This window comes from Rhinolophus ferrumequinum, chromosome 10 (assembly GCF_004115265.2).
Source record: "Rhinolophus ferrumequinum isolate MPI-CBG mRhiFer1 chromosome 10, mRhiFer1_v1.p, whole genome shotgun sequence".
Classification (NCBI taxonomy): domain Eukaryota; kingdom Metazoa; phylum Chordata; class Mammalia; order Chiroptera; family Rhinolophidae; genus Rhinolophus; species Rhinolophus ferrumequinum.
This window is the reverse complement of record NC_046293.1, coordinates 177712-198992: the sequence shown is the minus strand read 5'-3', so window position 1 is coordinate 198992 and position 21281 is coordinate 177712. Positions and strand designations below refer to the sequence as shown.

Below are 21281 nucleotides of genomic sequence, written 5' to 3'. Positions count from 1 at the left end.
CCACAGAAAAGCCAACCTGTGGGAAGGGACATGTGTTGCTCCAGACTACCCCATGTGCCCTCTTAGCCGTGACCACCTGACACCTGGACCGCAGGCCTGGGACTGCAGCACCTCCCAATGTCCAGGAGGCCAAGGGCCCCCACAGGGCTACGCTCCAGCCCAGAGGGGTACAGAGCGCACACCCCTGCATGGAGGAAGCAGTGGGCTCCACTCCCTAGCAGACAGACAAACAGAAGTGATCCCAGGGAACAGGTGAAGGTTCTGAAGCAAGAATTTATTCCACGTGCACACAGTGGGTATGGACAGTGACCTCAGCAGAGACATTTCAAAGCAAGTTACAAGCTTCTTGGTCTCTCAGCCCCAGCCCTTCTCTTGCCACCTCTCTGGCCTGAGCTGGGGCCAGGGGACGGCCTCCTACTTCCCAAACAAAACACAGAAACCTAAGGGCTAAGAGAGAATTACATAGCCTTATTTTTATTAGTATCTAGCAAGAAAAAAAGTCAAAATTCCCTCCGTGCTCCCATTCCACCTCTGCCATGGGGGCCATCAGGGAGCATCTGCCCAGGAGCACCTACTGCCAGAGCTGTCCTTGGAGCCTGGTCACCTGTGCATGGTCACATGTGCCTGTGACCTGACCACAGGCCCAGCCCTCCAAACGTGGGAGCGAGAGGGCAGCTGGCATCTCTCTGGCCCTCAACTGTCAGCCTTGGGAACTTGGAAAAGATCAGCAATGTCCAGCAGAGCTTGGCGGATGTGGTTCCCAAAACGCTGGGCATTCTGTGGAAGCCAAGAGCTCAGACCCAGCTCCAGGCAAGACCCTGCCCTTCTGTCCCCACTAACCAGGACGCTTCCCCAGCCAGACGGGCCCAGTGGCGCCCCTCCTCAGGCCTGAGCAGGAGCAAACTTACCGTCTCTGAGCTTGAGAACATGCTGGAGACATGGAAGAAGATGGTGTTCTCACCCGCGATCATGTAGGAGACCCCATAGCCATCATCCACTACCTGAGGGCAGCACAAGGTCGGGGGAGGGCGTGAAAGCTGAACTGAGGCTACCCTTGCTCTCCCCACAAGATTCCCAGGAAGGGGCTCCACCCCCAGATGCTACATTTTTCTGAAGTCAGTACAACCCCCAGAAAACATGTGAAAACAAAGAGCTCTGCCAGTGCAGTCTGGCCCACCTAGAGCCCCAGGACCTTAGGCTTCCCTGTCCAGGGCACCATCTCTAGCTCCCTGACAGACAAGCCCGTGTGAATGTCCCAGCGGGAGAGCTGACTCTCCACTAAGCACCCTTCAGAGGGAAGTCAGGCCTGGACATGGGTGCGCTCCAGTGGTGGGGGCTGGTCCCAGGCACCTGTCTGCCGGCAGGTAGTTCCCATTCTGCTTCCACGTAGGGCAGGCCCAGGGCTGTGTTCCCTCCTCTGGTCTGACCTCCTGAGTCCCTGCGCTCTCCACTGAAACCCCGGCCCCAGTCCTACCCACCCAGCACCCCGCAAGGGCACTCACAGGTCCAAAGCCACCGCCAGCGCCCAGGTGATTGGGGTACTTCTTTGGGTCAAACATGCCGATCTGGAATTGAGCGCTCTGGCTGGTGGAGAGGCGCCAGGGTTCCGAGAGCACCTGCAACAGGGAGGCCGCCGCCGTCACACGCCGTGCACTCCGCACACACCTGCTGACGGGTGGTGCCTGAGCACGTGAGCCAGGTGTGGTCCTGGCCCAGCGTGCAGAAGGGAGCCAGTGGGGGGCCTTCCTGACTGCTGCCCGTCCCCCAGTCTGTTCTCACCAGCAGCATCTGCACAAAACCTTCAGTCATGTTTCAAGGCCTGCTGGCCTGCCCGTCCCGCTGGCCTGCCTGTCCCGCTGGCCTCCGCTCCTCCCCTCCTGCTGTCCCAGGCACCGTGCACCCTTGCCTCCGTGTCTGGGAGCTGGAGGCCCTCTCCACTGGGTGTTCTGCCTGGTCCCCGCAGCCTCCTGACTTCTCAGGAGTCACCACCCAACACATCATGCCTTCGTCTGCCAATCCCTCTCACAAGAACTCCAACTCCACGTGGGACGGGGGTCTCTTGCTCAGCGCCAGGACCACAGGCCTGGGTGGCGCATGGAGCAGGAAGGCTGGCCCCAGCCCTTGAGGACAACGTCAGGGGAGCTGGCCAGACGGCAAACATGCCGAGACCCACCAGGTGAGGCCACGGGGCAGAGGACACCCCTGCTGACAACACTGACCTCCGCCAGGAAAGGGGAGCTGACCCCCAGGTACTTGGAGACCACGTAAAGGCAGAAGAGGTGCCTGTCGATGCCATGCCCCGTCATGGCCAGGCGGTACATGTTCTGGTGCTTCTCAGAAGCTTTCCGGAAGAGGTTCTGGAGGTCTGCTTTCTGGGGACAGGAGCGGAGCAGTGAAGGGTAGCCCCGACCCTCACGGTGGGAGGAGGCAGAGGGGTCAGCTCGTGTGCCTGTGGGGCTCACCTTGTGGGTGCCCTCCACCATGGCCTGCACGAAGGCTGTGGACTCGCTGGTACAGGAACGCACCGTCTCGGTGCGCCCCTCACGGAACATCCTCGTCATGGAGGCTTCGTAGGTCAGGCAGAACTTGCTCCTGTCCTGGGGAGCACAGAGGGTGAGTCTGGCGGGTGTGCCCTGGCGCCGCCTGCCCGCGCAGCAGCCGGCGGGACTCCTACCCGGAAGTGCGCCAGCTGCAGCGCGATCTGCACGAAGGCGTCAGGGCTGGTGCGACATTTCTTGATCAGGCCTTTGCCAAAGGGCAGGAACTGGAAACAGTACAGCTCCACGTTTTCTGCCAGCGCCCTGGCCACCTGGTAGGAGCTGTCGATGGCCGCCTGGCACTGCCGAGACAGGGAAAGGGTCTGCTGGGGGGAGAGCTCTCTGAAGGACAGACGGCCGGTCTCAGGGTGCCCTCCACATCTTCAGGAGGAAGGAGGCACTGACACACACTCGTGGACACGAGACTCACACCTCCCAGCTTATCTAACCACCACATGGCACCAGGATGTCTGGTCTCCCTGTGGCCAGTCTGGACCATGAGTGGCTCCTGTCACTTCCCCCTGTGAGCGGGGCTGAGCCAGAGGGAGGAGGCAGCAGAGTGTCTCAGGCACTTGTCACTCTCACATGCCCGTCCCTGCCTTCGGCCTGCACACCTTCTCAGGGATGTCCCACTGCAGCCGCTGAGGAGGTGCCAGCATGAGGTTTGGTTGGCCCAGGCAGTTCCCAGTGTCCGAGTAGCCCAGGTGGAAGGTGTCAGTGCCCAGGGCAAACTGCAGGGAGAAGGTCAGGCTGACGGGCCGTCCTTGCCCCCTGCACCCCCACCCCGGCAACAGGCCCCCTGTCTGGACCCATTACCTCCCAGAGGTGTCCTACGATTGGGGCGTCTGCCCAGGAGTGTTCTGTGTTGAGGCCCAACTGGCCATTCTTGAAGGCAATGAGAGTGAAAGACTTGTCGAACCACCTGCAGAAGGAGCCGGTGATGAGGCGAGGCGGGCGGGGGCTCCCGGGGCCGAGGGCAGGGGCGCTGACCTGTTGTAGCAGTTGCCGTGCAGCAGAGCCTTGCCATACAGGCTGAGGCTGGCCTCATCTTCGGGGTCATAGCAGTGAGACTCCTCGTCCAGGGTCACAAAGAAAGCAGCACGCTCAATGGTGTCCAGAGAAGCCTTGTTCTTGCCGGAGCTGAAGAAGGTCTGGCGTGCCTGTGCCCACTCCGTTCTGGAGGCATCACGGCAGGGTGAGCGGCGGCCACCGCAAGCTGTGGCCAAGGGCACCTCCCAGGACCTGGCAGGGTCTGGGGCTGGCTGAGGTGGGGCTACTGGGCCGCCCTCCATTTAGGGCTACAGCAGCCACCCCACTGCCGTGGCCACCAGCGCCCTCACTAGCGGCCCCGGCACACCCCTCCCTCTGTCATGTCTCTGGCCCCAAGCTCCAGGGTGGATACAGGGCCAGGCTCCTCTCCTTACGGGGCCTGAGCCTCGGCCAGCACAGCCCCTGCCCGCCAGCCCGGTACCTTCCGCCTGCAGTGAGGGCTGCCAGCCTCTCCTCGCCAGGCTGAGGTGGGGAGGAGTCATCCAGGATCCTCTGGAACTGCAGCTCCAGGTCCCGAGGCTTGAGCAGGCTGGAGCCGTCATAGAGCCACACCTTGAAGAAGCGGCCCCGGTGGTACACCGCCACATGCCTGCTCTCGGCCAGGTGCTGCAGCACGTCTGTGGGGGCCGCAGGTGGGCTGAGGCGCAGGATGGTGGCAGGAGCACCCCCATGCCCAGCACTGCACTTGCACGGTGCCCCTGTGACCCCTGGCTTGCCAGGCTTCCCCTCACCCCGCACTAAACCAGGGCCTGTGCTGGGTGCTTCTATGCCTCTTGCGTAATGCCATGGCTCGAGGAAATGACACAAACTATCTCAGTGTCACAAACGCAGGCTGCTGCCCCTGCCAGACTTTCGGGACCTGGCCCTTGTCCAGAGGCAGCAGTGCTTCTCCGGATGCTCTGTACTCAGACTCCCCAACCCTGCACGTGAACCCTGGAGGGGGTGCAGGGTCCCAGCACCAGCATTTCCTGTACACACTGGGAGTCTAATATCTGCCAGAAACTGGCTGTTTTTGACAGTAACACCACCCTGAGAAACCGAGGGCACTGGGGACGAACAGATAGTGGGATGCCTGCCATGGCGGGCCCATAGCTGGAGGGAAGGGCTCGGTCACGATGGCCTCACGTGGGCCCAAGGCTGTGACTGCCTGGTACCTGTCTCCTTGCCCGGGATCCGAGTGGTGTTGAACATTCTCTCCATCTGGTAGGAGCACATGGGCACGATGCCCAGTGCCATCACCTGGGAGGAAGGCCCGGCACGGCTCAGATGTGGCCCCCTTTCCCTTCACGCCCTCAACCTTAACACAACTCACAGGCTTGATCTGTTCCCGGTCCAGTTTACGGCGATATGTGATCATGGCATGAACGATGTTTCCCAGTCGGGCTGCTTGTACGTCCGTGTTCTTGGTGAACACAAAGTCCTGTGGGAGAGGATGGAGTCTGCAGGCGGCCACAACAGGCCCAGGGTCGCCTGGGACCCCGGCTCTCCATGCCTGCAGACTTGCTTTGTCCCTTTTCCCCAGTCCATCCCATACTCGCTGTCAGATGAATTGCCAAACATGAAATGACCACATCACTCCTCGGTCTCAGCTCTGACCCAAGCTGCTTTTCCATAACTACTTGGTTCATGTTTTGTTTATTTTGCTTTGAGAAAGTGGTTTCCACCACGAAAAAAACCAGCTGACAACCTCAGGTAGGGACACTTCGTGTGTAGGCTTCTGGGAGGACAGCCTGGTGGAGGAAGGGACGTGGCCAGGAAGACAGGCTGATAGAGGGGGAAACGCGGCCGGGAGGTCAGGCCAGTGGAGGAGGGACACGGCTGGGAGGACAACCCGGTGGGGGGGAATGCAGCAAGCTGTTCAGAATGTGATCTGGACAGCGGGAGACGATTGAGGGGTGCTGCATAGACCGCAACTGGGTCAGGCCTGCACTGGGGCAGGAGGGCTCGTCACATGGCAGAGGGCCAAAGTGACTTCCTGAGTGCTAAGAGAAGTAGCTCTGGATCCACAAAAGAAGGTATGGTTAAGGAAGTCCCCTGGGAATGGCGTCAGGATGGCTGGGAACCCATGGCCAGAGAGGCACCAAGAAGAAAGTGACGGGGCTTGTGCAGGGCAGTGAGCCTGAGGGACACCGAGAGGGACAGTGTCAGGCTGTGAGGCTACAGGGTTCTCTGCATGCTGTTGCCCCATTGCCCCAAGGCTGCTTCCTGACTATTCTTCCAGCATCTCCCCCATCTTCCCTTTCCCTCAGGCCTCACTGCAGAACCCCCACCTCCCTCTGGAAACCGCCACCAGGGCTCTGGGGTGTCCTCCGGGTCCTTTGCCCTGAGCCCCGGACCTGAGGACAGAGCTGAGCACACAGGTGCCCCATCTTACCATGACGTAATAGTTGCTGTTCACCATGAGGGGGTTCCGGCCTCGAAGGTAGATGTACTCTTCCCACCAGTCACTCACCTGTGTGTGGGGGGGCAGTTAGAGCTGGGCGCAGGTGAGCTGTGAGCAGCTGGGACAGAGGTGGGTGAGGGGAAGCACAGGAGGGGACTCACGTAGTTGGTCGCCCACCACGACTTGAGTATCAGGTACTTCTGCAGCCTGGGCGCAGTCTTCTCCTGGAATTCCTTGGCCAGCTTCTCCTTGCGGTAATAATCCTCGTCGTTCAACAAGGGCCGCACCGACTCCAGGTACTGTCCAGACAGGTTACCATCCGCGTGGGAGCCGGACAGCAATGGCTGCCTCTGTCCCAACCCTCTTCTGACCCCAGCCCCAATGCGCTCAAACACACTCTTTGAAGGGGACAGTCCCTCCTGTTTGGACAAGTCCTCTGAGTCCAGCCCACCCTGCCCACTGGGGTACCTGATCCCGGCCCTCACCCGCTGAATCGTGGCTGACACCTTGGGCACGGGGAGCTTGGGTAGAGATGTCTGGAAGCTGTAGAGCATGGGCCGCCGGCCAGACAGAAGGCGAACGCAGATCTGTGTGTACAGGGCAGAGAGTGCTGGGCTGGGAGCCAGGGGAATCGATGGAAACAAACTAGTGAACACTTGAGGTGCTGGGCCCAAACCCTCAGAACCAGGACAAGCCCACGTGCCAGGCACCAGTGCCCGCCTGCCTCTCCCCTCCAGTTCAGAACCCCAAATGAGGCCCCCAGGGTCTTCAACCAGATGCCTGAAGCCCTCCACCAGCTTCTGCTCACAGCCCAGACTTTGGTGAAGCGGCTGGTCCGGCCATGCATCTCAAACATCCAGCCATGGTAGGAAAGAAGCAGTTTCAGGGTTTGGCGGAAGAAAAAGATGCCCAGCATCCACACTCCCGTGGAGAAGATGGCCATGCTGACAAGTGCCCGGGTCTGTGGGGTTCGGTAGGGGCCATATCTGTCGGAGAAGGGAGTGGGCTGCAGGGGTCCCCTGGAGGCGGCCTTGGGGGGAAAGGGCTGCAGGGGTCCCCTGAAGGCGGCCTTGGGGGGAAAGGGCTGCAGGGGTCCCCTGAAGGCGGCCTTGGGGGGAAAGGGCTGCAGGGGTCCCCTGGAGGCCGCCTTGGGGGAGGAGAGGGCAGCAGGGGTCCCCTGGAGGCCAGCCTTGGCCGGGAGAGGGCTGCAGTCTCAGTGGTGGTGAGCCACCTTGTGGGAGACACCAAAGAAGGACCTCCCTGGGCAAACTTACAACCGAGCATAACACATATGGACTTATGGACAGGGGACTGAGGTGACGGTGACCCAGGGCAGGGCTGCCCTTACGACCTCCAACGGCTATTGTCCTTATATGCCCAGCTCAAAACCCTGGCCTTGGAGCCTCTCTGGCCCTCTCCTGTGGTTCCGCTTCTTACCCCTCAGGGAGGTATTTCTGGATGTAACAGACTAGCCCCATGGAGACGTCCACATTGCAATAGGAGGAACCCACTGTAGCCATGACGACGACCAGCCAGCTGGTGGGGCTGCCAGGATACACACCCCTAAGGATGCCATTCTGTGGGGCAGACAGGCATGCTTAGGGAGAGGAAGGCGCAGCAAGCCAGCGCCTGTGAGGTCCTGGCCTGCCCAGAAGGCATGCTCCCTTGGTCACCTGCTGTACCCTTACTCCTCCAAGTCTGGTCGGCCCCTCCTCCACACTCCCACACCTGCAGCACCCAATTCCCGGGTCCCACTGCCGTTCTTGTATGGCTGTCTCCCTTCAACACCTGAAGCACCCCTCTGGTTTCTGCAGAACGGCCAGCCAAGGTAGGGGTGGACCGTGACAGTGCGGGGCAGCAGCTGACACCTGGTCTCTGCCTCTAGAAGGCTCTATCCTGCACTTGCTGGGAGGAAGAGGCCAGAACCCCTGCGCCAACCTTGATGCGAATCAGGCGTTTCTTCCAGGAGTTGATCCCAGATAGGTAGATGTGTTTCAGGGCCTCCCGACTGAGCCGGAAGTCGACCCCATCTGGGGTCACGGTGAACTGGAAGGCCACGGCCTGATGGGCTTCCGCCATCCTGGGGATTGGCCCGACCTGGGAGGGGGTAGGAGGGGGCGCTGACGGACTCAGGCGAGCCCCGCCCCCTGCCGAGGGCCCACCCCCAGCTTGCCGCTGCCCCCCACCCGGTTAGCGGCCCCTCCCCCACCAGCACCCCAGGCCAGCCCGAGCCACACGGCTACCCAGCCCGGCCAACAGCCAGGGAACCCTCGCGCCCACGTTCGGGGCAGGCCAGAAGGGTGTAGGAGTCGGGAAGGGGGTCAAGGCCTTGGAAGCTTCAGGATCTCCGAGGACAGTGAAGGGCGGCCTCAGGATGGGGGTGAGAGGTGATCCGGGGAGCGTTGTCGTCTGGAGCAAGGCAGGGTCTGGGTTCCCCCAGCCCAGACCGCGTGGGACCCCGGTGCTGTCCTCGCCCCTGCACTGCACTCTTGAGGCAAGCGGGTGGCCCTAGGTTGCCCCCCAGTCCACTCACAGCTCGGGTTCACTCCTGTCGGCGTGTGGGGCCAGTCGCTCTGGCCCGTGTCCCCATGTCCTTCAGGCCGGCCACCCCCCCCCCCCCCCGCCCCGCCCCGCCCTCACCGGGAACTTGACACCCACTCCCAAATTTGGGTTGAGAAAACAGATGCGGGGCGGCAACCAGAATCCCCACCCCTCCATGGCGGGAATCCGGAGTGGGAGGGGAGGGCAGGGTTTCTGCAAGCTGTAGATTGCTTAAAGGTTTGGGGACCTTGGGGAAGGGGGGGCAAAGGGTCTCACGTGAGGATGTTGGCATTAGAGCTAAAAATAGCTGAATGTAGGGAAAGGGTCATCAGCTTGTCAGCTGTGCTGCCTGGGCCCTGATCTCCAGTGCAGGGTTGGGAGGGAAGCCCCACCCCAGGGCCCTCTTTGCACCCCCATTACTCCCCAGTTCCGCCCCCATTCCTCCTAGTATGTATCACTTCTAAGCTGGAGCCAGGGAGGAGGGAAGGCAAGGGGCTCCAATTGGCAGAATGGACTCTTAACCACTTTCAAGCCCAGAGCACTGAACAGCCATGCTTTTTAGGAGGGGAAACTGAGGCTGAGACCAGTGGGCATTTTGTCAATCCATGTGCATCCTTGGTTGGTACTTTCTGCTGCACTGAGTAAGGCTAGGACAGAATACGCAGGAAGAAGCTCGTTTATTGTCTTAAGGTACACAGCCCAGGAGCCTGCTGTGGGGACCTGCTCATACTCTGGGAGGGTCAGTCTCCTCAGCCCATGTCACAGGGGCTCAGCCCAGTCCCCAAGGCCCCTTGTCCTTTGCCCCTCCCTCCAAAGTCCTGCCCTGGAGGCTCCAGGAAAATCCGAGGGGTTGGGGTGGAGAGTCAGGATGGGGGGTGGAAGCTGGTCAGCTGCCCCTTCTGCTGGAAGTAGAACTGGAACCGAGACTGGGCATACTCCTGAGGAGGAAACCCACCCCACACAGTGGTGAGAAGGTTTGGGGCCGGCACCCACAGCCCCCAGTCTGCCCACAGCTGTCCTGGAGCACACCAGACCCCTGCTCCCCTCCTCCCCCACCTAACTCGCCCAACAGGGTTACTCACCAAGTAACCAAATTCTATGGTGGACATGGATGCCTGGAGGATGGACCAGAGACCCCAAAAGAAATGGGAAGCGAGGGCATACCTGAGAGGCGGGGCAAGCAGGGGGTTCAGAGCACACGTGGCATCACTGGATCCCAAAGCTCTGACTTTTGCCCCACGATCCGACCCCACCCTGTCCTGACTTCCCACCCCAGCCCCCACTTTGCACCTGCACCTGTCCCTGTCTGCCTCTTCCTCAGCCCCGTTTCCTCTGCCCCACCCCAGCCATCTTTCCTCACCGATTGACCTCTACCAGCAGGTCATCTTCCAGTTTCCTCTGCTCCTCCTGGGAGATGGTCTCACCTTTCTTTACCTCTGCCAGGTAATGGCGAATAAAATGGAGCTGAGGTCAACAGACATGAGTCAGGAAATGGGGAAGACTCTGGAGTATTTCCCAGTTAATACCCTTTCTCGCCATTCCTTCCAGGCTTCAACGTCCTCCTCCCTCTCACATGCCAGGTCCCGCTCCCCAGCCTCTGGCCCCCATACCTGCTGTGCCCGGGTGGGGTAGTCTGCAGGCTGCGCTTTGTAGAAAGGCCACTCCTCGTGAGTATAGTCATAAACCCACTCACAAAAATGGTTCCCAATGTCAAAGCCCCTGGGGGAATAGCGTGGGCACTTAGTCCCCAAGTCCCCTGGGAGGCAGAGATAAGGCCTGGTCTGTTTCCAGGGCACTGTGAGGATGGACCCTTGGGGGTGCCATCTCCCACTCTCACCTGTAGTTGTAACCACTGTACTCAAAGTCGACCAACATGAGGCTGTCAGCATTTTCTGGCTCTGAGAGCAACAAGATGTTCCCTGGGGGTGGGGGGGAGGGGTGTTCTGGTCATTCTGGGGCCCTCTGGCCCCTCACTTCAGGTTGGGGGACTCGGATGACTTCTCCTACCTTCCTGGATGTCATTGTGGCAGAAGACCACTGGTGATGGGGTAGAGTCTAGCAACTTCCTGCAGGGGAACAATAGCACGTGTCTGAGCAGGAGTGACTAGAGGAGGTTCACAGCCCCTCAGGAAATCCTGGAGAGGACAGCATTAGGTTCCTAGCAGCACCTCTCGTGCCCTTCTGCTCCCCCGGCCTGCCTGCCCTCACCTGAGGTTGCCCATCTCGTCCTTCAAGTTGTACATCTCCAGCAGGTTCATCTGGGGGCGGCCGGTGGGGGGCAGGTCCAGGATCTGCTTCAGGTACCTAAAGCCCAGAGAACAGGACACACTCTGCTATCCCTGCCCACCATTGCTCTCTACCCGAGGCCAGGCTGTCCTACCCGTTTCCTGTCACTGTATGACTCGTCTGGCAAACGTTTGGAGGAAGCCTGTCCTGTGAGAGACGGCGCTAGATGCTGGGACACCTGATCCACTCAGCTGGTGGCCGCCTTCAGTCAGAGCCCAGTGTAGTAGGTGCCAGCATGAGGGTTCAGCCCGGTGTGCCGGAGCCCCGAGGAGGCCACGCACTCACCGCTCCATGGTCCCAAACAGCCAGTGGGGCTCCTTGGTGAAAGGCATCTCCATGCCGTGGAACTGGGCCATCTTCGTGGCAATGGCTGCAGACAACACGGGCTCGGCAAGCTCTCGCGTTTTCAGTGGCCGGCTCTGCACCCAGGAACCTATCAGGGTGGTGAGGGGGCTGGGGCAGGAGGGGGCAGGGTGGGGGGAATTCCCTCCGGGTGCGAGATGTGAGGGCAGACACCGGGAAAGGGGGTGGGGGTCGGGCAGGTCAGGGCCGCTCTGGCTCTTACTGGGATGTACTGTTCCAGACGGCCCTCTGGAAAGACTCCGTAGAGCTGGGGCCCCAGGGACCTCTCTGCAAGGATGGCGAACATCACACTTTCAAGGACCAAGGAGTCCACGCCCTGAAGGAAGATGGACAGCAAGGGGCAGGCGTCAGGCGGCCAGCGGCAAAGCACGTTGACACATAAGGAGGGTCTGCTCGCTCCTCCCACCACAGGGGGTTCTTCTTGTTCTAGTGCCGTTAGTAGCATTCGGGCCAGTCACTAGCCCCTGAGCCTCAGCGTCCTGAACTACGACGGGGACAAAAGCACCGGCCACGCTGAAGTGAGAAGTCCTAAAGCCACTGGCCGCTGCGCCCTCACTCCCTCCTCACCTGCAGGATGGCCCCATACAGCCGCAGCAGCACCTCCCGGGGCTCCTCGCCGACGCGGGGCAGGTGATCCGGCAGCGAGCAGCGGAACAGCAGGTTGCTGAGGCCTCCGCTGCAGACCCACACCAGGGCGCGCTCAGCCGCCGTCCGCTCCACCCGCCCGGCCCCGCCCGCAGAAACAAGGAGCGCCGGAGGGCGGGAGCCTGCCCTCTGCCCCCGTCCCGCCCCTGACCTCCCACCTCACGGGGTCCACCCTCAGCTCCTCCGGCCGCAGTCGGCGCCACGCCCCGCCCAGGTACTCCCGGCACCACTGGTAGGCTCGGCGCTGGGCGTCCTGCGACTGCGCCGAGCCGCGCCGCCGGTGCGGGGCCGTGTCCGGGCACTCAGACTGCCGCAAGCTGTCCTTGGCCAGGCGGCCGCCGAGAGCACCGCCTCCGGCCACGGCGGCCCCCTCGGCCGCCATGGCTCGGGCTCCACTGGCCCAACGCCCAGCGCGCTCAGCCCCTTCGGGCGGGCTCGGCTTGTTCCGGCTGCTCTCGGCTCCGCTTCCGGCCGCCTGCGCCTCTCCGCTCGTGTTCGGGTTTCTCCGGCTTTATTCGGTTCCGTGCGGCGCCGCTCGGCTCTCTCCGGGACCCTGGACGGGGTGCCCCTTCGGAAGGCCAAATTCAGGGCGTCCCCGCGGTACCCCCGGCTCAGGGCGAATACCAATGGCCTCTCTCTGGGCGGGGCCGCTCGAAAAACAGGCGGCTGTTTGGACCGTGACCCGGAACGGAGGAGACGGCGTGGGCCAATCCGGAGCGTCGTGCCGGCGGCGTGCGCGTGGACGAGTCACGTGGACGGGGAGGAGCGCACGAAGCGGCCGGTGTGCAGGGAGCGGAGCGGCTTGAGTGCTCGGGGGCTGGTGCCCCCGGTGAGGGAAGATGGGCCTTCGCCAGGGGTGGGAGCGAAGCACTGAAGTCCCCCTAGGGTGGCTCTGAAGGACAGTGATGAGGGCAGGTCCTGCAGAGGCCAGAGCTTCAAGCAGTGCACATGGACGTCCACTTTGTAGGGAGCAAGTGGAGTGGGCCGAGCAGTGGTCTAAGGAAGGAGTGCACGTGAACTTTGGGTCGTGACAGCTTGCTAGTTGGTCAGGGACCTGGAAAGGGCAAGAGGCAATACTGGAGACAAGGCGGTCTAGGGAGACATGGGCCTGTGGTAGTGGTCACAGCGTGTGCTCTCTGTGCCTCCTGTGAAGACCCACAGAGGGATCCCTGGAAACTGGAGAGGTAGATGTGAGCCAGCTTCTGTCCAAGGCCACCCTGTGGAGTGCTGGTTACGCCCACATTGCCCACGCTGTCTTAGCAAGTCTCGCCTAATTATGACTGCTGGGACATTTCTGACCCATGAGCAGCCGAGACAAGTGCCGAGCTCCTGACGTGGTAGCGCCCCTCGGTGACAGGTTGGTCACAGCCGACCTGTTCCACCCAGGAGGGGGTGTCCATTCATCCTTACTGGAACTGACAGCTCTGGGGATATGCTTGCCACCCCAAAGAACAATGTCTCAGAGTCGCATCTCAATGCAGGGGTTTGGAGAACGGGTGGCTTGTCAGCACGGGGTTGCATAGAACATCACCTCTGGCCAAGTGACAGGTTTACAGTGTACAGATTGCCGCAGATGCAGTGTTATCTGACCTGCATTATGTACATGCAGCCCACCTAACAGGAGATGGAATGACCTCTTAGGGACTTAGCTAACTAAGGTCCCCGCTCTGGGACAGTGTCACACAGCTGGAGCGCACACTGGATCAAAGCCCAGGTTACAGATCTGTGCCCCCAGCAGATAACAGTACGTGGATCCAGGAACAAAGACAGGTACGCAGCAGGGGTTGGGATTAGCTCTGTCACCGTCATCCTCAGTGACCCCCTTGTAGAATTCGTGTGTTCTGTCTGTGCTGGATTAGAGCCCCTGGTTCTGAGGTAGGGAACACCTCGACGAGGGCACCAACACTGCCCCTGAACATGCAAATCCCACCAGGTGACCATGAGCTCCTCATGTCGGCGCAGCAGCAGGAAAAGGAGGGGAGCGCTGACCCTGGTGATTGCGGGGACATAGGGTTGCTGCTGCTTACTGGGCGATAGGAGTTGGTTTGGCACTTGCAGGATTCACCTGGGTCTGTCTGGTTGCTCCCAGGCCAACTTAAGAGTATTTTCGGCAGCCACAGTCTGTCAAGGGCAAGGCAGCCAAGGGGTCAGACCCCTCAGGGGTGAAGGTCTGGGTAACCCCACTAGGTAAGCCACATGGGCCAGTTGAAGCGCTGGCCATGGGCAGGAGACGGAGAAGGGGCGGGGAGGAGGGAGATGGGGGATATGAGTTACCGCCACAGCGCGGCTGCAGCAGTGGGCAGTTCTAACTCACATGAAGGCTTTTGTAAGGGTGACCGGCCCTCACTTGTGGTGCCTCAGTGGGCCTGAGGGGTGCCCGAGCTGGTGTCTTGGCTGATGTCCTCAGCCCACCTTTACTGCAGTGAACTTACAGCTGCTCTCGGGCATCTGCTGTGTATCTTGGCCCTCTGCCCCAGGCCCTCTCTGTCAGCACAGGAGCCCACCTGGCCCGTTTACCGGCACAGCCTAGGTCTCTGGGGGCAGCCACAGGGGCTGGGGACAGGGGTCAGTGGGTGAATATAGGACAATCCTAGGAGGTTCTGTGCATTTCTCGGGAGGTCCTGGTGAAGCCAGGGTTCTGTGACCCAGCACAGTGACTTCAGGAACACAGCCCCATGTTTGGATTGCTGCCTTCCTGGGTCATCCCGCCCATCTCTCTGTTTGATGAGATCACTTCCTGAACAAACCACCTATACCCAACACTGTGTGTCAGGCTCTGCTGTCAGAAGGACCGAAGTAGACACAAACTAAAAGAAAGATTTTTTGCCAATTTCCATCAGCAAAAAAAATCCGGGGAATATGTGTGGGAATGGATTATGACGATACACAGCCAAGAGCTAAGTGCAGATTAGTTCAGATTTACTGACACGGGTGTTCTCCAGAGGGATTCTGGACACGACGTTTTGCTAAAGCGCCGGGAGCTGCTGGGGCTGCTCTCGTGGCTGCACAAGGCCTGGGTGCGCTGACCGCTTGCACGGATGAGAACACGAGACGCTGCGCAGTGGGTTTGTCCTGGGTACGGCCTGGCCGCCAGTCCTCTGTTTGCCTTCATTTAAGGAAATGCGATCTGGATTACGTTATGAATTTCTTTCCAGGATAGTGAGGGCCTGTCAGGGTTGTGAGCCTGAGTGGCCTTGTTAGCCCACGACTTTGCCAGCATCCATGTCCTTGGGACACCAATTCTAGGGTCACTGTTAGCGTCCTGTTGCCACTGTAACAAACGACTCCAACTTTGGTTACTTAAAGCAACAGAAATTGATTCTCTCACAGTTCTGGAGACCAGAAGTGGCCGGGAGCCAAAATCAGTGTCAGCAGCTGCCTCCCCCTGGGGCCTGCAGAGGCCCCTTCCTGCCCCATGTGACTGTGGGCTTCCTTTGCATGTGGCTGTGTTCCCTCCGCCTCCGGCTCCATGGCCCATGTGGCGTCCTCCTCTGAGCCTCCCTCTGCCTCTCACAGGGATTCTGTGATGCCCTCGGGCCCCACCTGGACAACCCCGGGTGATCTCATCTCAGGTCTTTAGCCGAGTCTCTTCTACAAAGACCCTTTTTCCAGATAAGGCCACATGTACGGGTTCCGGGGATTAGGATGTGGGTATGTTTGGGAGGGCCATTTCTCAGCCTCCTGCAGTCACTAATTCTACCCCACAGCTTTCACTTTCACCCCGCCACACTATCTGGTCCTGGAATATTGCAGCTGAAAAGTTCTGACTCCAGCCCAGTTTCCCCCCTTGAACGTGATTTGATTTTTCTGTCTGGATACTTGAAGTCTGGTACAGTCAGGAGGGAAGGATTTACTTATTCCTTTAAAATGTTAGTAAACCCTTCCATGTTAACATGACTTATATCTTATAAAAAATAACTTCTATAAAAATTTCATGAGAATAGCGGCATTGCTTTTACATTTTTGGGAGTTTCTTTCTAGTCTGGCTCAGTTGACGGTAGCTGGTTCCCCATGTCTCTACACTCAGCCTCTTGCAATATGTTTTTTAGGTTGAAATATATGAAGAAAATCCAGCCTCACACAGACTTGTAGTTGGAAGTGTTTTCAGTAGCTTTTTCAGATACTGCATATTTGTTGATGCCACACCAAGACTGGACAAGAAATAGTTTCTTACTGGTTAGTTGCAATTTGGAATTTGAATCCTTATCAGTGGGCTGTTTAGTGGAATTAAAATCCAATGGTCTGTCTCAAACGCTGAACGGGCCTCCTACTCATGAATAATTCTGAAGCATCATGCATTCATCAGTCATTTGGAAAATATTGGTTCACTGAGTTATATAGATCTTCCAAATTTTGGCACATTTTATTATATGTCAAAAAATTACACTTGTTAATATCAGCAACAATCTCATCGGAAAATGATTTAAATATTGGGAAACTTGAAGCTCCTGCTGATGGACACAGGCTTTCCAAAATTCTAATTTTTGCTTCAAAGCTCAAATGTCATCATCGGCAACAAATACGATTCGTTGTTTTCCTTGAGTGACATGCTCACTTTTGAGAAAGTTTCTGCCAAATACCCAAGTCAGAATAACCAGAGTTTGTCAGTTTTCTTTCAAGTAAAAATAGTGTTTCATGAAAAAAGTGACTAGTTCAGCTGCCAACTTAAACAATTGTGTAATTAGTTGAGACAGCCATTGTACTTCAGCATCCAGTGCTTTGTTTCATCACCCTGAATATTAAGAATTAAGTGTCAAGACAACACAATGACTTTAATTGCTTCATCAAGGAAATTCTTAAGTGAAACTGCCCCACCCCCCACCCCTACCCCCAGCATCTGGCAGTGAAGAGTTTGATGACTGCTGCCGTTTGGGGCCACAGCCTCAGTCTGTATGAAGCAGCCAGCAGTTGTGCACACCATGCCTTTTGCACCGTCCCTGCACAGCGGAAGGAAAATGGCACGTTAGTGTTACACGAGTAATTTCCACCTTGACCTCTGGAGACTGCAGCGTCCGCAGACCGGTTTTGAGAACCACTGCTATAGCATACCCTGTAGGATCATAGGATGTGCACATTTTCAGTTTTATGAAATAGTGCCCGATTTCTCTCCAAACTGGTTATCTCAATTTGTACTCTAGCAATTCGGATACTATTTGGCCACAATCCCTAAGACCAAGAAAAACAGACTTTTAAGCAAAAGGGAGGCTGTGTGTTTGAACAAGGGCGACCCCTGGTGGTGTCAGTGAGCCACTGTGCAGCCTGAGGCAGGGGACGCGAGGTACGTTTATTTGTCTCACGTCGGAGTTTAGAGGAGCAGCCCTGGCTTGAATGGAGGCTATGCTACGTGGAGTCTTCAAGGACCCGGGGTCTCCTTCATCTTGTTCTGCCTTTAGGCCCTCCATTCCCAAGGCTACTCCATGATGGCTGCTCCAGTAAGCACGTCCGGTTTTTAGCCAGCAGGGAGCGATAAGGATGGGCTGGGTAAGAAGATGGAATGTCGTGTGCCCGCAGTCTCTTACGGGAGGGTGTACCTGGCAGCTGCCACGTGCCAATAGCTGCACGGGAGACTGCAGAATGTATTCATGTTAGAGGGCTAAAAGGATGAGTAAAAGTCGGGGACTCTAAACTTATGGGGGATGGGAGAATAAATATTGGGAGAGTACTAGCAGCGTCTGCCAAGTCCGCTCCTCTGACAATCCCTATCTCCACGCACTCTCTGTGGAGCACCCTCACCTTACCCTTAAGGGAGACCATTAGTAAAAGTTCCATGCAGCTCAAAATCTAGGTCCTCTGAGTTCTACGCAGTTTGTTCTAGAAGGTCCTTGTGGTCCAGTGATTTATTAATGAAAAGATAATGTTCCTTGACCTGCCAACATAATGTAGAATAGTTTTTAAATCCAGTGATTTATAGATGGGAAAATATTCCCCCCTTTCTTCCACCTCCTGCCTCCACCACTCCTGTTCAAGCTGTTGTTTCTCAGTCTAGTTGTGTAGGACACAGCTCCCTGACCCATGCTGGTGTTATGGGCCTTGCGCTCCCCCTGGCTGAGGCAGTCGGTCGGCAGCTCACAGCGGCTCATGCAGACCTCCAGCTGCTCACAGCAGCCCAGCTCCAGGGAAGCCGTTGTTCACAATCTTAGCTGTAGAGGGCGCAGATCAGTGGCCCATGTGGGAATCGAATCGGTGACTTCGGTGTTAGGAGCACGGCGCTCCACCCACCTGAGCCGACCTAGATGGGAAAATATTTTATGTGTCCCAAACATACAATGAGAGAGTAAGAACAGGATAAACACTGAGAAGAAACACGGGGCACACATAACAGTCTCTGGTGTGTGGCAATCTCCCAATCCTATTGAGATGCATAGTTCCCTGACAGGACAGAAAGTTCCTTGTTTTGACAGCTCCTGGCTCTGTCCTCTGGGATGTTTTGTCTGTCATGCTTGGTGTCCTCACTAAGAAGGGCGTTGCAGAGCACACCCTTCCTGGAGGATTCAGTGCTTCCTGGCTTCTGTAGGGATTAATTTTAGGAATCGAATAGTCACGGGCTTTGGCAAACTACAATTGTAGTTTCTTTGGCGACACAGTTTTTTTTCCAAAATTTTCACAATTACTCATTCTAGATTTACAACATGAGTTGGGAAGTGTTCCCTCCTATTTTCTAAACTGGTTTATGGAGAATTGGTATTGTTTCTTCCTTAAATGTTTGTTAGAAATTCACCAGTAAAGCAATATGGGTCTGGAATTTTCTTTGTGGGAAGGTTTTTCCATTTCCCCTCTTTCTGCTTTCTTTTGTATTAATCAAGTATGTTTTAGTATTTCGTTTTATCTCCATTCTTATCTAATTAGCTATGTCTCTTTGTGATTTTAAAGTGTTTTCTCTAAGGTTTATAGTATGCCTTTTTAGCAAATAATATACTGTCTCACATATAAGAACCTTACAACTGTATATTTCCATTTATCCCTCCTACCCTTTGTGCCGTTATTATGTTTTACTTACACATGTTTTAAACTCTATAATACATTGCTGATTTTTTAAATGTATACAGCCATTATATTGTAAAGAAATTCAAACATAAGTGAAAGTCTTTTTAGGGTTACCCTCAGGCCTCTTCATCCCTTTGTGTATACCCCAGTTGGCTTCAGGTGTGTTCTTTCGTTCTGAAGAACTTACTTTAATGTTCCTTGTGTTGCAATACGATACTGAAAAATGATCTCAGATTTTGTTTGTCTGAAACTGTATTTATTTCACTTTGACATTTTTACCACATATGGAATACTAGGGTGACATTTTTTTCATTCAGCAGGTTAGGGATGCCATTCCACTTATTATGGTTTGCATTGTTTCTAATGAAAAATCAGCAAAAAATTCTTATCTTTGTTTCCTGATTTGTATGTCTTTTTCCCCCTGGCTGTTCTTAATATTTTTGTTATGACTAATTTCAGCACTATTATGTGCTTTGGAGTGGTATATTTTGTGTTTGGGACTTGTTGAGTATTTTGGACCTGTGGATTTATAGTTTTCAAAAAATTTGGAAAAATTTCTGCCATAATTTCTGGAAATACTTTTTTTGCTGACCCTTTGTGTCTCTAGTTACACAGTTTTTAGACTGCTTGATATTTTTTCAAAGATCAATGAGGCTTTGTAAATTTTTTTCAGTCTTTCTTCCCCTCTCTATTTCAATTCCGATAGTTTCTACTACTCTGTTTTCATGTTTACCGATCTTTTCTTCCTTGGTGTTTAATCTACTGTTAATCCCATCTGGTAAATTTTTTATTTCATATACTGCATTTTTCATATCTAAAAGTTCCATTTGGGTCTCCATTTTTAAGTCTTCCATTTCTTGCTCACTATGTTCATGTTTTCTTTAAATCCATGAGAATATTTATAATAGCTGTTCTAAAGTCCATGTCTGTTAATTCCATCATTTCTGTCTTGTCTGAGTCTATTTTGACTGGTTTTCTTCCCTTCAGGTTGTTCCTGCTTCATTGCAGTTCTAGTATTTATTATTATTTGTTATTATTATTATTATTAGATGCAGGACATGAATGCCTGGATTTTGTTATTCTCCTTTAAAGAGTATTGAAGTTGGTTTTGGCAGTCAGTTTAAGTTTCTTGTGGATCATCTTGATTCTTTTGAGGATTCTTTTAAAACTTTGTTAGCATCAGTCTAAAGTGGCTTTTACTCTGGGGCTAGTTTAGCCCCAGTGAATGTGCCAGGTGTTCCACATGGTCCCACCACTTAAGTATTGGATCTCAAATATCTCCCAGTCCTACACGAGCTCAGGGAATTTCCAGCTTACAGTTCCCCAATAGTTTTTCTTTATCCAGCCTTATAGAATTGTATTCCACACAAACAGTTTACCAAAACTTGGGGGATCCTATTGTAGATTTCTGAAATTCTTTCTCTGAATAGATCCCTTCTCTGTAGTACCTTTTTAAAATAGAATCCTGTTTTTGTTTGTTTGTTTGTTTTAATTTTATTGGGGAACAGTGTGTCTCTCCAGGGCCCATCAGCTCCAAGTCATTGTCCTTCAGTCTAGTTGTAAAGGGCTCAGCTCAGCTCCAAGTCCAGTCACTGTTTTCAACCTTTTGTTGCGGGGTGCAGTCCACCATCCCATGTGGGAATCGAACCGGCAACCCTGTTGTTCATAGATCATGCTCTAACCAACTGAGCCATCTGGCCGCCCCTCCAGTATTCTTGTCTGAAAGTTCCAAATACCTGGGTCTCCCCCAACTCTGACTTCCGTCTTCTAAGACTGCCACACTCTGAGTGGACTGCCGTCCCTGTACTGCAGTCTGGAAATGGCCCTGCATGGAAAACCAGGGTGATTAGAGGCTTTGTGTCATTTGTTTCTCTCAGGGACCACAGCCCTGTGCTGTCCTTTGTCCAGCATCTGAAAATTGTTGCTGCCTTTATTTTGTCCAGTTTTCTATTCCCCCATCTTTTGGAGGAAGGCAAGTCCTGTAGTTGTTACTCCATAATGACTAGAAGCCATTTTAAAAACTCGTAATTGTTGGATATATAAAATTCACATCTATGGAGATGATCATGCAATTTTTGTTTCCTAGTCCATGAATGTGTTGGATTATCTTTGAAAGTGAAAGTGGGAGGTTGAGCCATCCTTGGATTTCTGTGTTGAACTCCATGTGATCAGAATGCATTAACAAAACTAAACTGTTGAGTTTCATTAGCTAATATTTTGTTGAACTTTTGTGTACATGCTTATAAGGGAAATTGACACATAATTCATTAATTTTGTTGAGCTAGTCTTATCATGTTGTAGCTTCATAAAATGAATGGAGATGTAATATAACAAGCTGGATTTCTACATAGAACTTCCTGCTGAAAACAGTTAAAATCCAGGATAAACTATTTTCTAAAGAAGTGTTTTCTAAAATCATTGATGATCTAGTAAGAAAATAAAGAACTAAATAAGATAGGAACCCAGAGGGGCTAATGGAGCCTTGCATGTGC

The 21281-nt window shown here is 55.2% G+C and overlaps 2 protein-coding genes across 2 annotated transcripts; both read right to left on the bottom strand.

Moving 5' to 3' along the window:
* Positions 1-253: 253 nt before the first annotated feature.
* CPT1B (carnitine palmitoyltransferase 1B) lies at positions 254-8577 on the bottom strand. The gene is made up of 19 exons (XM_033117550.1): positions 8504-8577; positions 7909-8067; positions 7408-7547; positions 6779-6956; positions 6456-6557; positions 6132-6269; positions 5962-6039; positions 4900-5007; positions 4742-4826; positions 4009-4204; positions 3528-3713; positions 3354-3459; positions 3152-3268; positions 2675-2839; positions 2463-2597; positions 2220-2372; positions 1503-1616; positions 909-1001; positions 254-777 (listed from the first exon to the last, which is right to left on the bottom strand). Exons 2-19 carry the CDS (start codon positions 8047-8049, stop codon positions 694-696), a joined length of 2319 nt encoding a protein of 772 aa, XP_032973441.1. The 5' UTR covers positions 8050-8067; positions 8504-8577; the 3' UTR covers positions 254-693.
* A 599-nt stretch (positions 8578-9176) lies between these two features.
* CHKB (choline kinase beta) lies at positions 9177-12486 on the bottom strand. Its single transcript, XM_033117549.1, has 11 exons — positions 11964-12486; positions 11728-11836; positions 11363-11476; positions 11083-11216; positions 10720-10815; positions 10519-10577; positions 10349-10430; positions 10122-10230; positions 9872-9975; positions 9594-9675; positions 9177-9449 (listed from the first exon to the last, which is right to left on the bottom strand). The coding sequence occupies exons 1-11, from the start codon at positions 12185-12187 to the stop codon at positions 9375-9377; spliced, it is 1188 nt and encodes a 395-aa protein (XP_032973440.1). The 5' UTR covers positions 12188-12486; the 3' UTR covers positions 9177-9374.
* Positions 12487-21281: the final 8795 nt, after the last annotated feature.